Source organism: Haemaphysalis longicornis, unplaced genomic scaffold, assembly GCF_048455015.1.
Source record: "Haemaphysalis longicornis isolate Haplotype H1 unplaced genomic scaffold, Haemaphysalis longicornis Haplotype H1 scaffold_6, whole genome shotgun sequence".
In the NCBI taxonomy this organism is placed as follows: Eukaryota; Metazoa; Arthropoda; class Arachnida; order Ixodida; family Ixodidae; genus Haemaphysalis; species Haemaphysalis longicornis.
The window spans coordinates 55,202,308-55,218,782 of record NW_027526407.1 but is presented as its reverse complement, the minus strand read 5'-3'; the positions used below and the strand labels follow the sequence as shown (position 1 = coordinate 55,218,782).

Below are 16,475 nucleotides of genomic sequence, written 5' to 3'. Positions count from 1 at the left end.
AATACCTACACCGAAATTGCGAACAAACTACGGCAGGCAGTTTTGTCTGTTTCAACGCACCGACATACTCAACAAAATTGGACACCACATTGATTTCAAATGCAGTAGAAACATATTTAAAACACAGGCGAAAAAATACCTCTCAAATCAGAATATCTGCTTCGATGGCCAGAACTGTGGATGTTGTCTATACCTGTTTAATGCGCAGGTTTTGTAGTTGTGTCTATTTTTGAAACTCAATCATAGTTCTACTCTGATTGTCCACTTGAATTTTGTTTTACTTTACTCTTTTGTACTCTAATGTACGTTACTGTAGCTTTCCAATATTGTTCTGTAAAGTCTTGTGCTCTACATGTTGCTTGTATTTCTATAACTCACATTAGAATTTCCAGCTTGCTTGATTTTGCCTCATCATTGGCTGAGGCCTTTGTCAGGATTTGTAGCCTTTAGTCCCAGCCTGCCTCCTCGTACTTCTGAGCAAATAAAATCTTTGAATCTGATTTTGAGCCCGTGGTCCATGAATTAGCAAGTCCAATAGGAATGTGATCCGGTGACTCCCCCTTAACCATGTGGACCGACTTCACGATTTCAAAAACCTAAACTAATTAATAAAAAAAACGCTCTTTCATGCGGCCCGTTTGCAAAGTATAAAAGAAAAAACAGAAGAAAATTCAACAAAACTGTTACAGAAATGTTTGTTTCAGCCTCACGAAATATAGAGCTAAGATGAATGGACGAAAATTGTGACCACATAATGCTAAGAAGTTATTAATAAGAAACGATAATAAAACGAGGGCAAAGAACCGGTGCTTCAGAAAGTACAAATTAGAAATATAATTTCTGGTGAAGTTCGACAAATGTGTTGCCACATGCAAAGTTCCCCTTCGCGCCCACTGTACTGCATACGTGAGCCCTAGCGTTAAGCGTTTACGGTTTAGACAACCACAACACCACCACCACCAACAATAACAACAAGAAGAACAAAAACAACAACAACAACAACAACAACAATAATAATAATAATAATAATAATAATAATAATAATAATAATAATAATTAATAATAATAATAATAATACCAACAACAACAAACACAAACCGACACAACACTGCCGGATTTATTTTGACGAATTCGGTTTCAGCCAAGAAAGGTCTCGATGATTGATAGGGCAACATCAGGCACCATGGCACGTCGCCTCCTTAGCCCGCCTGTTTATGATGCAAACGACTCGCCAATCTTGGTTCGGTAAACAGGAAAGATAGCGCGCATATTAACAAAGGAAACGTTGCAAATGCATGCATATAAGTATTATAATCAGATTAAGTAATCATGAATTGATTGAGACTGGTTAAACTCAGATTAACTATACCACAAGTGCCCAGCCCTCGTATTCTCCCCCCTTCGCCTCATTTCGCGGCACTCCCACGCCACCACCAACCCAAGTCTTGTTGGGTTCTTCGTAGTCGTCCCGCCTCTGAGAGTCCGTCTCGTTGGAAGCACGACGAGACACCAAACCTAGCAGTTGTGTCGTGCCCTCTTTATCCATGCCTGTCAGCTTGGAGCCGTCGGCCCCAGCCACAGAGCCGTTGGTGCTTTCGGCGCCCTCCTTGGTAATGGTTTGCATCCGCGCCATGCCCGTGACCACTGGCCCGAAGTCATCCAGGCGTACAGTCCAGTACTTGTAAGCAACGCCAATGCCAAACGAAACAAACCAGAGCGTCAAGATGCTGCCAGTGATCACCGCGGTAATCAAGGCGTCGTGGGAGCCTTCGGCAGGCAAGTTCTGGCGCTGGTCCAGCAGAATCAGCACTTCAGGCATCGACTGTATGATGCGCAGCATGACTGATCCCTCCTGGAGGACACGCCGAAAGGCACTTTGCCTGGTGCAGGCCAGGAAAGCCGATGCGATGGAGTTCACCTATATTTCTTGACAACAAGCTTACGGCCTCGCTGCAGAGGTAGCGGCTGGGGTGGCGGCCACGGTCACGAGCGCTGTGGCCGAGGTTAGGCCGCTTTCTTAAACGCCGGTGATGACGTTAGGTGAAGGGGAGGCCTTCGTTGTCCCGGCTTCTTCAGAAAACACACCAAGCAAAGAAGATGATCTTGGTGATGATGATGATTAATAGATATAGCCTGAATTGTGTGTGATAAAGCAAGGAAGCGAAACAGCACAGAGAAACATGACAGGAATGGGGCACACAAGCAGTGTACCCTAAAAAACAGTGGATGGCCGCAGTGGTTTACATATCCGTTTCTCGTAATGATGCCGATGTTTGTTGATGATGATGATGATGATGACGACGACGACAACGACGACGATGACGACGATGACGACCGCTTCTTCGCAAGCTGGTGCTTTCGGGTCATGGGGACCGACTGAGCTGGACTATGGGGCAATACGAATCAAAATATAATTGTTTGTTTGTTTATTTATTTAGTATTTGTTTTCATAAACGTACGCACGTTACGGCGGAAAATAGGGTAAAAAGTTGCAGTCAGCAACTTGACTATGCCCTACATAATTGTTCTTTGCGAAACTTAAAGGTCTGCGGGTACGCGTTATGCACCTCGCTTTTCTTACGTTTCTCGTTCGAACGAAAATCGCAGTTTTCTTACGGTTTTTGTTAAGAAATTCTATTGGGTACAGCGGAAAATGTATATGGGCTTGTAGGCATTGATGCACTGTAGTTTGTGAAAAAAGACACTGCAGCATATCAGTTTCTGTGATAATAATTGCAATTGTTCTTTCTTGTATGCAAATATTTTTCAATAAAACCTGAAACCTGAAACCCGTAAGAATTTCGCTTTAACATATTCGGGAGAACTACGAACTACCGATGACGTTTTTTGGCGGGCAAGCACTATAGCTTGATGTAATTGCATACCTTACCTTGTTCCACACGAACAGTTAAATGTAGAGTTCCCGACGACTAGTAGGAAAGCATGATCTTGAGGATAATATAAAAATAGGAGAAATATGTACACTTCCTTTGTCGAAGAAAAAAACAATTTTCATTGCAACTTAATGCCTTGGCGCATAGAATTTAGGAGAAGCCTAAAATGAAAAAAAAAAAGCAGCAAAGGAACAAGAACCCCTGCTCACCAATTGAGCTCCCGGTGTTTTAAGAAACCACAATACCAAACCACGCTTATGATACACCCGAAACTGCAAAATAAAACAAAAACCGGGCCTTTTATCGATTAATCTACTCACAGAGTTATTATAATACTACAAATTGTGTCTTGTAAAATTGGCCTGCAAATCAACTACGATGATAAAATAACCAAGTATTTACCCGTCGAGAAGATAGCTCTATTAATCATATTAAACGTAAGCTAATTCTTAAAGCGCTAATGACACAAAACTTTAACGCCGAGATAACTGTATTTCCACTCTGTAAACGGTAATTAGTGCCGCAAAGGCTATGGGGAAACCGCCAGAACCACTATGGGGGAGCTAGAAACCTTTCTAGAAGAAGAAGTTCTGCCTTCTTGCTGGCTGCCCTGTGCGCTGCCTACTGATAAACAAAGTCTTTGTCCTGCAAAATCAAGACCATCTGTCTCTCGTGACAATATGTAAAAAGCTACCTTTGCATATGGAGACACGGCACTCCTATGAAGTTTCAACCGTAACCGTTCTGCATAACATATTTTAAATCAATTCTAACCTTTGCACTCACGAGAAAGCTCCGAACGGGTACCCTTTTAACATCGGCATCAGCATGACGCATTGCACTCCTCCCCTTGAAGGCCAACTGCACTCAAAATTTCAACCTCCTAAAAACGTTATTTCCATATGGACCTACCTGCAAGATACAAGATATGACAGCTGAAATACGCATATCCGCGGCGAAAACGACCATCAAAAATCGGAGACTGAAAGTGAAACTGAGGAGAGCGCGGCCACTACGGCCAGGCTGAAATAATGTTCCAGCCGGCTCAGCCTGCGAACGAGCGGCGGCAGGCGGCCGGCCGGCCGATGCAAACCTGCGCGCAACGCTTTGCCGCGCGCCCAGCGGAGCTCGACCGGTTCTCCTGGCTGGCCGTAGGAAAAAGCGCAGGGCCGGCCGCAATGTCACTTCCGCTTCCTGACTGTTTGGCGCGATCCGCCGGGGTGGGTACCGTGCCTGCGAAGGAGTTTTTTTTATGCATCTTGAACTATTTAACCACATGTGGCTACCAGTCATGTACCAGTTGGTCTGGTGGTACGTACTGTAAGTTCAAACTGAAGTTGGCCGAGGTGAAATTTGAGTTTACTTGGTCTTTAACTGCCGACGTCAGGGCTTCCCACGTAGCCAAAGCGATGGCTGCTTTTTGCGCTCGCTGCTTCGACTCCTCCGTGCTCTTCAAACGAACACTTTCCCCGACCCCATTAGAAGTCACATTTTGGCCCCTACCTGTTTCCCCCCTCAATGCCGCTCCTGCGAGGCCCCCGGGACACTCTATCATATTGTAGGAGGCTTCGACCAAGACCCGCTTCCCCGCCCCAATCCCTATCCCACCCATGAGCTTTAGGAGAGAGCCTTGGCCAGCTCCACCCTCGAGGATCAGCGTCAGCTGGTCGAGAGGGCTGTGGACGCGGACTGAGCTCAAGGTGCCCTGAACTAAGGAAACCACCCCGAAGACACCATTTTATTCTTACTCAATAAAGATGTTTACTCTCTCTCTCGCCTTGTGAATCACGTCAGAGCTTTGGTCCTGACGTGTCATGGTCCCCCCTTTGGTCCCCCCTCCCCAGGAGCGTGCATCCACGGCTGGCCTGGACGCACGTGCGAAAACGTCTTTTTTCAATATTTCATATTCCGCTGCAAAAAAAAAAATTATAATAAGGAAATCTGTTGTTGTTTTTTTCACGCCCCTCAACATTACATGAAAACTCACCTCTCCCGACCGGCCGTGCTGCGACGAGAACAGTGACGTCAAGAGCGCCCCCCTGTCATGACAGCACGCCCCGGTATTCGTCACACCGAAACCGAAACTGACCAACATAAAGGAGGCTGTAAACGACTATTCACACCGCGGTAAACCACCTAATGTGCCATTCTATGATTTAGTGAGCTGGTAGCATGGAGGAAAAAAAAGTTAGGAGACGGCATGACGTCACGCAGCTAGCCTTCGCAAGCCCAGGTCCGTTGAAGCCGCTCCCTCCGCCGTTTCCCTTTCTCAAGCCGCCGCAGTCGGCCCTCCAAGGTCGGGTGGGCCGGCGGCGGCGGCGGTCTCCGACTCCGGGGCATCTCTCGTGTTTCGTTGGCGGTAGCTGTTCCCCGTCCTTCCTGCATTTGTCTGCTCGGCGATCTCATGCCCGTGTGCGGGCAGGAGTGCCGCGTACGTGCGGAAGACAAAAGCCGTGGGAAAAAAAACCAACATATAGCAGGCTTCGCGACAACGGGCCGCAGAGCAGTTTCGAGCAGACGAAATTGAAGAGCGCGGCGGCCCATACAGAGGCGGTGCGGTGGGGTCACGTGGTGCAGTGACGCCTGGGCCGACTTCGATTTTACTTTTTATGTATAGGCTTCACGTTTCTCCGGCGGCGCCGTTTCCTAACTCTTTCTTCCTCCATGGCTGGTAGGCACCCGTAGCAGCAAAAAAAAAAAAAAAAAAAAACTTGACGCGAAAATTTCGCGTCAGGACTCAGTACTGCGTTTATTCAGCTTACTAATCATTACTAATCGTTACCAGTCACTAATCCATCGTTATTCATCCCACTCAATCCCACTATAACGATCATTACAATCAATCACTAATGAGGAATCTTCGTTGGAATGCTGAAAAAGGGGTGTTTCCATATTACAGCGGAGCTGTAAGTCGTTATAAGTTTTCATAGATTTTTTGTGGTGCTGGTAGCGAGAGCCACAGCGGCAATGGATAACCAGTGGAATACTGAAATTAGGATAGCCATCTTCTTTGGTCGTCCCATGGTTTCCTGGACCGAGGAACCGCTCCCACATCACCAGGCTCACAATAAAGTTTTTCCTCCTCCTCCTCCTCCTCCCTCGTTTTTAAAATAAATATATTTTCAATCAATCAATCAACCAATAAATGAATAAATAAATAAATAATTGAATAAATAAATAAATAAATTGTAAACGGGCCAGAAAACTTTCGAGTGCCCTCTATGAGGCGACAAAGCAAACAAGTAAGGTATGTGCCGACACTTGGCGTGACAAGAGGAAAGCTGACACAATCCCACAACTAGAGAACGCCGCCATGAGGTGGCGCAGAAGAGCAGTGAGGTATGTGATGACCTTCTTGGCAATCCGCATGCTTGCCCGGCAGACAACACTTTCCAAATGAACCAGTGCACGTAACGGCGCCTTTGACCCGCACCTTCGACGTCCCCTTCCACAAAGCTTGCCACGATCTGACGCAGCCCCTCCCTTGCCGTCTGTGCGGCTGGGGCTGGCACTCACAAATGTCTCCTCTTGCTTGACCGCGATGGCAGCGAGTGACGAGTGTGAAGTTAACGTACACACGGATACTATACGGAATTTTTTTATGCCCCATGTTTCTCACCGGAAACACGACAGCTCTCCAACACTGCGGCACCCAGACCCTCGGCAACCGTTGTCTGAGGAGAAGATTATACGTCACTGCTATCCTCCGTCGTCTGCCCACCGGGCGAGAAAGGCGCTCATACATGCGAACTACGAACTTCAACAAGGTACTATGGTACGGAAGACTCTAGTGGTAATCGCTGAACTCGAACATATAGTGCCCTAACGCCGGGCACACCCCTCTATGCTCTGTTACTTGCACTTTATTTTTTTCGCTTTTCTCGGTTTTCACATTTCCCACGCGCAGGATGGCAAACTATGCTATAGCCTGGTTAACATTCCAGCCTTCCTTTACCTCCTTCTCAAAATGAATGTCTCTCTCTCTCTCTCTCTCTCTCTCTCTCTCTCTCTCTCTCTCTCTCTCTCTCTCTCTCTCTCTCTCTCTCTCTCTCTGAATATTTGAGGACGGAGGAATTAGCGTGCAGTGGTTCTCGGTTTCTCATGCAAGGCGAACCCCAATTCCACGGTGGAACTCTGAGTAGGAGTCACGGCTTCTGCACCCTCAAATCGACGCGTGACAAGGACAGGCTCCTGCCGGGATAGCTGATTTAAACGTTTTTTGCATATTATCTGTCTCCTTAAAAAATAATTTGCGGGCTAATAAGGGAAATTCGATTAATTTCGGGCTATTGTCCCAATTCTTTGTAGCATTTCGGTTTGAACGGGAAATTAAACGAGTATAGAAGACGGCCGAATATTCATTTTGCCGAATCCAGCTTGAACCGGAAATAGGCAGTTTCTGCGACCGCCGGGTGCACACCGCCGGGAGGGGCCAGGACATCCGCTCTATAGATATGCAGTGCACTCTCCAAACTGTGCAATATACTCGGTGCGTATTTTCGGTGCGCTGTGCAGTACGCAGTGCGCACTTTTAACAGCGGAGCTGTTTCAGCTTCAGCTTGGTCCAGTGGCGTCAGAAAAAAAAATACCAAGAAAAAAGACGGGCGCGTTACCTCCTGGCCAGAAAGGAGAGCGCAAAAGCTGCTCGCGTCAGCAAAGAGCGGAGGGCACGCGCTAACCTCCCGGCCTAGCCTCCCAGCAGGGCTCAACTCTACTCGGAGAACGCCCTGCGTAAAAGAAGGTCGACTGGAGGAAGAAGAGATATAGCGGGGCTCAGCCGGCGGACGGCCTTGCGCTCAAATAAGTGTTGAGGGGTGAGGCCAAGTTTAGCCGGATTTAGTGCTCAAATAAGTGTAGAGGGGTGAGGCCAAGTTTAGCCGGATTTAGTGCTCAAATAAGTGTTGACAGGTGAGGCCAAGTTTAGCCGGATTTAGTGCTCAAATAAGTGTTGACAGGTGAGGCCAAGTTTAGCCGGATTTAGTGCTCAAATAAGTGTTGAGGGGTGAGGCCAAGTTTAGCCGGATTTAGCCAAGGCCGTTCCGGTCGGTCCACCGCAATGACAGCGAATTCCAGATGGGAAGAAGCTAACTCGACCCCCGGCTCTGCTGTTTCTCCAGCGTTGCACCACCAGTGCAAGCTGCGCCATTTTTCTGGGGGCAGTACACAGTCTGCTCTTTTTGAGTATTGCTCAGCGCATAGAGCACTTTCTGCGAACTGTGCACTACTCGGCGTGCACGATCCATGTGCGCTCGTTGCACTACGCAATGTCGAAGTTCTGCGCGCTGTGCAGTTGCAGCAACTGTGTGGATGTTCTGCGTACTGTTAACAGTGCGGAGGAAGTGTGTGCTTCCTATGCTCTCCGTAGTACGCAGTGCACACGTTCTGCTCATTGCGTACTGCAGAGGGCACCTGGGAAAGTCGTCTTACCCATAACCTCCAGTCAGGTATAGATAGATGAATGGATGGATGGATAGATGGATGGGTGGATTGAAGGGTGGACGGACGGACGGACGGACGGATAGATAGATAGATAGATAGATAGATAGATAGATAGATAGATAGATAGATAGATAGATAGATAGATAGATAGATAGATAGATAGATAGATAGATAGAGATGGGGGGGGGGCGGGGGTCTGGGGAGGAAATACGATTTATTTTCGGTCTTTTCGGCGTCTCGACACTGACGATCGCCCTGACAAGTCGAAACAACAAAAAACGCGACGAAGGTTAGCAAGCGGATTTCGATGTTTCCAAAAGTACGCTTGTATAGACAGCTTCACTTCCGACCTGTCCTGTAGGAGTGCATTATAATTAGATTAAGCTATCGTGACTCCATCGGTAGTTAAATTTACGGTGAAATGCATCGAGTCACTGCGTTCCCATTTTTAAATAATTAGAAGGCGGGAATGCCGACTACAACAGCAAATAATGGATTGACTTCTAGGCCTCTGGAAATTTGTGAACAAACTTGCGATCGACAGGTGGTCGGGAACACCAATACATTTTTCTTTGTTTCGTGATGGAGGTCTTCGCTTTTTATTCAGTGATTCTTCCAGACCCTACGGGCGTCCGTCGAAGCCTTAATTTTATGACATTTTTCATTTCTGCTATTTTATGTCCTTTGATGGTAATAACATATTGCCGAAACCACACTATATATATTTCCAAAAAAAAGAGCAAGAACGGGCTTAGCAGTTTGTACATTCCTGATAAAAAAACGACGATGCACACACAAAATAGAAACCGAAAAAATTAAGGCGAATTTATTAAATGAGACCCGGAAGCGACGAGCCCTACTATTAGCTCACATCATTTTCTCTTTCAAATGAGTGAGATCATGTGTGGCTCCGGCATAGCTCAGTTAAAGGGGCCATAAAGACAAAATACAAGTTTTGATGATTAGAAAGACTGCTTTGTCTTAATAACAATGATACGAACTTGATCACAAATTTCGAAAAAATAATAGAGATGTTAAAGAAAAAGCTCCCACCTCCCCTCGCGGGAACCCCTGTGTAGATGCGACGCATAGGGGGTTCACGTTGCAGCGTTGGACAGCGGAGGAACAGCGCTGGAGCGATGGAGCAGAGCGGCGCAGCCGCCGCGTTTTATAGCGCGCATAACGGTGAGGGGACGCGCCAGCGCCAGTGCGCCTGCCGCGGCTATGACGCAACGCAATCCAACACAATCCACTTTAATCCAATCCAAATCCAATCCAAGATAAGCCAAGCCAAGCCAATCCAATCCAATCGAATTCAATCCAATGCCCCTCGCGAGAGAGTGTTCGCTATCGGAGAGGAGAGGGTATGAGCTGCGGAGAGCGCAGCTCGCGCGGCGAGGAGAATGGGGGAGGGGCGGACGCTGACGACAACGCCGACGACGCCGGATGCAGGGACAAGGCGAGTGAATGAGATGCAGTCGCATCTAACATGTGGAGCACTGGCGACACCCTAGCCACTTTACGGCAACTTTTCTATGACTTAATTCACTCAATCTTTGTGCGATTGGCGGCCACCCATCGCTATATAAGACACATGACTGGATTGTAGTCAGGCCTCTAGTTCCGTTGGATCGCATCATTTGTATGCTAAAGTGCAGCTACCACACCGAAAATTATGGTTTTCGTGCTGGCCCATATGACGTCACTCCTGCCGATGAAACGTCACTGTAGCGCGAAATATGAAAGTGCTTTATAACTTCTGGCGTTTTTTTTTTTTTCTGTGAGGTTAAAAAACATCTTTTTGGCTGGAATGGAGTTGGGTAAAGTACTGAACTTTTCTTTCAAGTTAAACAAAGTTGTATTTTGTCTTCACATTGCCCCCCTTTTAAAATTTAAGATGACGTGTTAGCTCGAGCACACCTCCACTGTTCTGTGAATACTCAGGACACATATGTATTATAAATTTTTAAAAATAAGCTGAAATTACCGAGTAATCAATTAGGGAAATGCAATAATTTTTACACCTTCAAGCCACTGTAAAATGCACATTCCAAGAACAACATAAATAACAATTACAATAATAGAAATATTATAGCTAGTCGGTTTAATTTGTTACTGTCCGTGTCCGTCCCGAAGACGCCGTCACAAATCCTGAAACTCCACGCATACAACACCCAATGGCCTTTCACATGCACTGTTTTGCAAATCTTCCAAAAGAATAACAAGAAAGGAATGACATCCCAAACAACGAAACCTATCTACCCTTGCAGCCTAGCATGTGACCGATGGCGCACACCAGAGAAGCGCGACTCCTCCCTTCCAAAGAAAGCGCACCTTACCACCCCGCTAAAATGCGCAAATGGCGCAAGTACCCCCGGGTGGATGCGTGGCTCCACCTGATAGTGTAGCGTCAAAGCACTCTTGTTACAGTTCCGTCGCTCTAAAAAGGGCGGCGCCTAAAGCGGCCGACAAGAGCGCTCGTAACGGCGCACTAGAAAGAAAACCTGCTACGCGTCTTGTATACGCGACGACAGACGGCGCCACCAATCTGGACGCCGCTGTTGGTTCTCGTGTAGCGGCTCGCGCAGAGCCGTCTCGGAACCACTGTGACTTAAAACGGCGAATACGGTTAATGTGGTAGCTGCGTTTTTTTTTCAAGGAGAGGTTTTTTGCACTTCACCCCCACTACAATGATTGGGGCTGGTATCAATGCAGACTGCTCCAGATCTCAATGAGAGCAGTCTGTTCTGATTTTTTCCCAACCGGCTAAACCGCTTCCGCTCACCGAGTCGCCGGAACCACTGTGTGGAAGCGAAACCGTGAAAATAAATGCACACAACCTCTCCCCCTGTTCAAGGCGTCAAGATAACCAACACCACAAAGAGAAATGTTTAGAGGCTGTTTTTGTGTTACCTCTTTCTAACGCCCATCGAGTGTTGATTTCTAAAAGGACGAATACAAGAGCAACAAGGGTTCCTGGTTTCGCTTGACGTGAAACTTGTCCTTACAGGCTTCCACGAACGTCATAAGGTCACTCGTGCGAAAAGCACCGTTTTTTTTTTCTCTTTTTTTTTTGCGTTTCTTTATCGGGGTTTGTGACATTTTGTTTCGAGCACAAAAAAACACCTGCGGTTCCAGCTGCCCCTGTTATACCTTCTTGGATCTATTACTGACAGGAAAATTATACGGGGCAACATTAAAATCCAGCATTTGCCGAAACTTTGGTTCTTGTAACCTCAAAATAATAAAAGAAGTTGTAATTTAGATTGTACGCCCCACATTTTCACTTTGCGATGCACCTTTCACTCAAAATTTTTTCACGAACAGTAACAACGTTTGAGTTTTGTGGCTGTCTTTGTTTCCTGAAAGATCAGTATTCGGGGCCGAAATTAACCTCTACAGTTGTATGAAAGTAGTAAATAGGCTTTTTTACACGCTGTACTGATAAAGCAGCACCTGAAAGAAAAATTATTTCTTTCATATAGTCTTTGTAAAGGCGCACACAGCCCTCTCTTTAACTGTGCGACGCACTTGAATGTTTCCAAAATCTTGGTTAAAGTACGAGTCTAATTTATCCTTTATTTTCATTGTGAACACTGTGCACGATGCAACTTGCAGACTCCATTCGGTTTCCTCAATTGGAATTTGTGTAAATCAAGTAAAAACAAAACACATCAGTGTTTAAGAAATTATGATTGAACCAAACGTACAGCCACAAGAAATAAAGCACACAGTAAGACAGGCCGGCCAAGACTCACAAACAAAATGAAGCAACTTCATAGTTTTATAAGCTTTCACAGAACCCTTTCAAGAGCCCATGCTTGACTTGACTGCAGCTGGCTTTTTCGCTGACTCCACACGTCACTCAATCACCTTCAACAACTCCACAGCTTTATGAATTTCTTGCAACTTTTTCATGAACTGGGGCATGTCTGCTTGTCCGCAGTTGGCATGAAGAGTCTAATGTGGACCGCAGACGACTGTCGGGTCTGCGTCATCGGCTCCAGGTCGTCACCCAGAGGCTCCAAATCGTCGATGACACCGACAGTAGAAGTGCGAACGTCCAGTTCAACCACGCCCTGGTAATGACTTTCCACCTGCAATGCCAAGTTGATCGCCCGGCCAACAGCGGCCCCCATGGCGTGGATGAACACTTCGGTTTTGCCACTGTCCAAGAGCTTTCGGCAACGTTCTAACTGCCCTTTGAAGTTTGTCGACATGTTGACATACACGTCGTTCTCTCGACGAGGCAGTTGGCCAGAGGCCTTGCGTTTGCGAAGCTGGTAGTCATCAGGGTCGAACCTTGGCCGTCGGGGCACGATGGGCCGCTCGCTCACTGCTTCAGCGCCTTCCATCGTCGGCTGAGCTGCCGCCATTGTCCAGGAAAGCGGGAAGTTTGAATGCTCTGGACAAACAGGCAGTAATGTTTAGTTTCAGTACAATGAAACAGGCGACAGAAAAAAAAAGTCAAGAAAATGGAGGTTGAAAAATGTAATTTTCTTGCAATAAACGAAAAACAACTGCTTCACACTGACCGATTGGCTAAATTATATATTACTTATGTTGTAGTACCACAAGTGCCACAAGACTAATTTCGATGTAGAAAAACAGTTTTTATAGAAAGATTTTTTTCAATAGCAGTGAAATTTGAAAAACCTTAGGTCTTTGCATGATTATGTGTAACGAAGTTAACGTTCAAGAAGGTGTATACATTAAACAATGCAGATGTAGATAAGCCCCTGAATTTCGCGATTATATATTGAAAGCCAGTTACTCTTAGTTTATTTGTTGCAACAAGTATCCCTCTCTATACATAGCTGTTAATTTTGCTGTCGGCTTCACCTTTTTCTTACCTACGCAGATAACGTATCAGGCAAGGCGCGCGCACGCGCGCACGCACGCACGCACACACGCACACAAATAAGGACGTCAACAGGGCTAGTAGCAAAAGAAAACCTACTGCTACTAATTTGCGTATTCAAAGTAGCGTTATGGAATTCGCGGCAGTCAATCTTTAAGTGAGATCAGCATCAGCATACTTGTTTTCAAACCACCTGCTTGGACCTGCGAAGGTCTGCAGTATGCAATAAATGAAATGAAATAAATGAAATGAACACGTTCCTGTACTTTGAGAAACACGGTGCCGAAATTTTACCCTGATTGCATTACTGTTTTAGATGAATTGGTAATACGACAACGAATAAGCCATTCTCCGTAACCTACCACGCTGTTATCCCCGTTGCCTTGAGCTAAAGAAGAAAAATCGTCTACGGTTGCTTTAAATGACAACTCGTTTCGCAAAGCCGAGGTAACCCAGCTCCTGCTGCAGTCTTATTTTATTTCTTGGCCGCTGCAAACAAATCTCAAAATTTTAAACCTCAACTTTCATGAGCCACAGCTACGATGTGCGCAATTGTGGACAGCTCAAAGTTGCTTCGGACAACCTCGTTATCTCGTCGTCTTCGACGTCATTTACCACTTCAAAACATCGCGCACACGCACCGTTTTTATTTTTCCTTTATCGAAGAGCTGTCTTTGCCACGATTCAAACCAGTAATCCAGAGTTCAGCATCATAACGGCCGACACTGCGGTAAAACACGGCGAAAGATGCGAGCATGATTTCATCCGCAATTTGAGTCAGCACGCTGTTGTCACCAGCCTTCGTCGATTGACCAAGCGCTAAGAACAGTGCCGTTAGCGCAGGCATTGTTGTAGTGGTGTAGCCGAAAGCGCAGTAACACATTAAACTACCTACCTCAGTTCAGTTGCGTAATTAACGTCTCACTATCCGCGACTTGCGTCGAAAAGTTTGTGTCTGCGCTCGTGAAAACACGTACGAGTTGTTGTGGAGGCGGCCATCTTGAATGTGCTGCCGATGGCGATGCGGTAGCAGGAAAGAAATCTTCTGCACTTTCGGTTTCGGTTTTGAGTTTTACTCGCTGGGAAGGCGTGCAGCCAAAAGCGGCTTTTGCCATTTTTTTTTTCATAGCAAAGTAGAAACGCATCCACGAAACTTTTTGCACTTTTTTCGGCCTACAAAATAGTGTGCCCGACATTAACTCTTGCGCTGAACAAAATATTAAACCTGCCAAGACATCCAAGCTTGTCCACAGGTATGGTGGCTAGATACCACAAGCAATCACTGTGGCCCGTTTTGTGCGGACCTAATTGCATTAATACGTGTAAATAAATGTACTGGATATGATTTGAATAAAAGTATCGTAAGTCGGCGCCGCGCACGAAATAGGAGGGCGAATGACTTGGAGAGCTGATGACCTATTTTTTTCTCAATATTTTAATTGTTTTCGTTATATTGATTATTTTCATTTTCATTGCGCGGTATTTTAGGTTGCACAACCTGCCATCAATTACTTCAATCAGCTTCGAAATAGTGCAGCATTTTATATTATTATGTTTTTCAGGTAATTCGTGTCGATACAGCGCAGCTTTAGAATCCTCTAGATGTAAACCATCGCTGAAATCAATTTTATTTATTTATTTATTTATTTATTTATTTATTTATTTATTTATTTATTTATTTATTTAAAACAATTATCTGTATATGATAGAGAAGAAGCACCCAGCACTGGCTTTTGTTTATTACGCCTTAAAATACTACAATACTGTTGTTCTCAGGATTATGCCTGCGATTTTTTTTTTTCTGAGCTGCCCGAAGGATAAAAATGAAAGTGCTTGCTGGGACAATTTTGCGCCGACATGGCGCCACGAAAAATAGTCCGATTTTGTCCCCCAATTTCATCTTTATCTGTATATGCTAAATTTATTTCTAACAAGTTTACTATTGAAACTCAGATCTTCGAAAACAGTTACGTGTCCTGACGACATAACATTTTACCGGAAATTTAATTTCATAGATAAATTCTGATTTACCTCACGTCTTTCGTGCATGAAGGATAGGTCACGAAGCTGAATTTAAGGAATAATACAAAGCAATATAGCCAGTTAAAGATCCCAGATTAACGCCCGTCCATTGGGCAACGGAATCTGAGCTAAAGACGGTGGCAGGATAGGATAGAGAAGGCTGAAGGAAAAAAATGGAAGAAAGAAGGGGGGGGGGGGGGGGGGTTAGCGTTTGTGCGCCAAAGATACACCTGGAGTAGTGGCGTTGCAAGAAACATTTTTCGGCGTGTGGTATACACGCCGCAGCTATAAAAACAAATTTTAGGAATGATATCCAGCGCCGAAACAATATCTCAGTTTAATTGTCAACCCTATTTTTGTTTTTCTGATTAATTGATAGTAGGGTTTAACGCGCCGACGCAACGCAGGCGTTGAGGCGCGCCGTAGTGGAGGGCTCCGGATTAATTTTGACCACGTGGGGGATCTTTAACGTGCGCCGAAATCTCGCGCACACTGGCGTTTTTGCTTCTCGCCTCGATCAGAAAAGCGGCCGCCGCTGCCGGGAATCGAACCCGCGACCTCGTCCTCAGCAGCGCAACGCCTTAGCCACTGAGCCACCGCGGCGGGTTATTTTTGTTTTTCTATTTTAATATGTGAACGCAGAGTGTAAATAGCGAGGGCGAAAGAAAGGCGAAAAAAGGGGTGGGGGGAGCACGGCTTTGAAAACTTCGAGGGGTGTTCTGACGCCGAAACACCATCCCTGGATTATACGCCCCTCACCTGGAATATAAGGCGCGCCGTAGTGGAGACCATCTGGGGATTTTTAAGGTGCGCAGGAATATTAAGTCAAGGGCACTTTCATTTTTCGCTTCAAGGAGCCATGAAGAGAAAATACAACTTCGTGTATTTTGAAAGAACTAGGATTCAGTATCTCACTCAGCTCCATTGCAGCCCCAAAAGATGTTTTTTTAACGAAAAGAAAAGCAACAAGTATTTCGCATGCGTGCATAGTTGCTTTTACATTTGCATACGTATGCATTTGACATATCTGTGCGTAACTTGTTGAAAACTTGACAACATATTCTTTGGTCTTATTGGTTGACAACAAAATGCTGTTGTATGTGCTGCTTAATGTTGCCCATGGCGGAAGGTGCGGGGGCCTCGTCAAGATGCCGCTGAGTGGCATCCTCTCCCGCATCCTCATGTATCAAGAAACATGAAATAGATTAAAGAAAATAAAAAAAAAACTGCTTTCATAGGTACCGCAAGCGACGGTTAAA

The 16,475-nt window shown here is 45.7% G+C and overlaps 1 protein-coding gene across 1 annotated transcript; it reads right to left on the bottom strand.

Annotated features, from left to right (window-relative positions):
• Window positions 1-12,055: 12,055 nt before the first annotated feature.
• On the bottom strand, window positions 12,056-14,212 carry LOC144141570 (ribonuclease P protein subunit p20-like). The gene is made up of 2 exons (XM_077673113.1): window positions 14,090-14,212; window positions 12,056-12,738 (listed from the first exon to the last, which is right to left on the bottom strand). Exon 2 carries the CDS (start codon window positions 12,707-12,709, stop codon window positions 12,248-12,250), a length of 462 nt encoding a protein of 153 aa, XP_077529239.1. The 5' UTR covers window positions 12,710-12,738; window positions 14,090-14,212; the 3' UTR covers window positions 12,056-12,247.
• Window positions 14,213-16,475: the final 2,263 nt, after the last annotated feature.

What these genes read in the sequence shown, in the direction of transcription:
- LOC144141570 (XM_077673113.1), bottom strand. Translation starts at nt 12,709, where the DNA reads ATGGCGGCAGCTCAGCCGACGATGGAAGGCGCTGAAGCAGTGAGCGAG.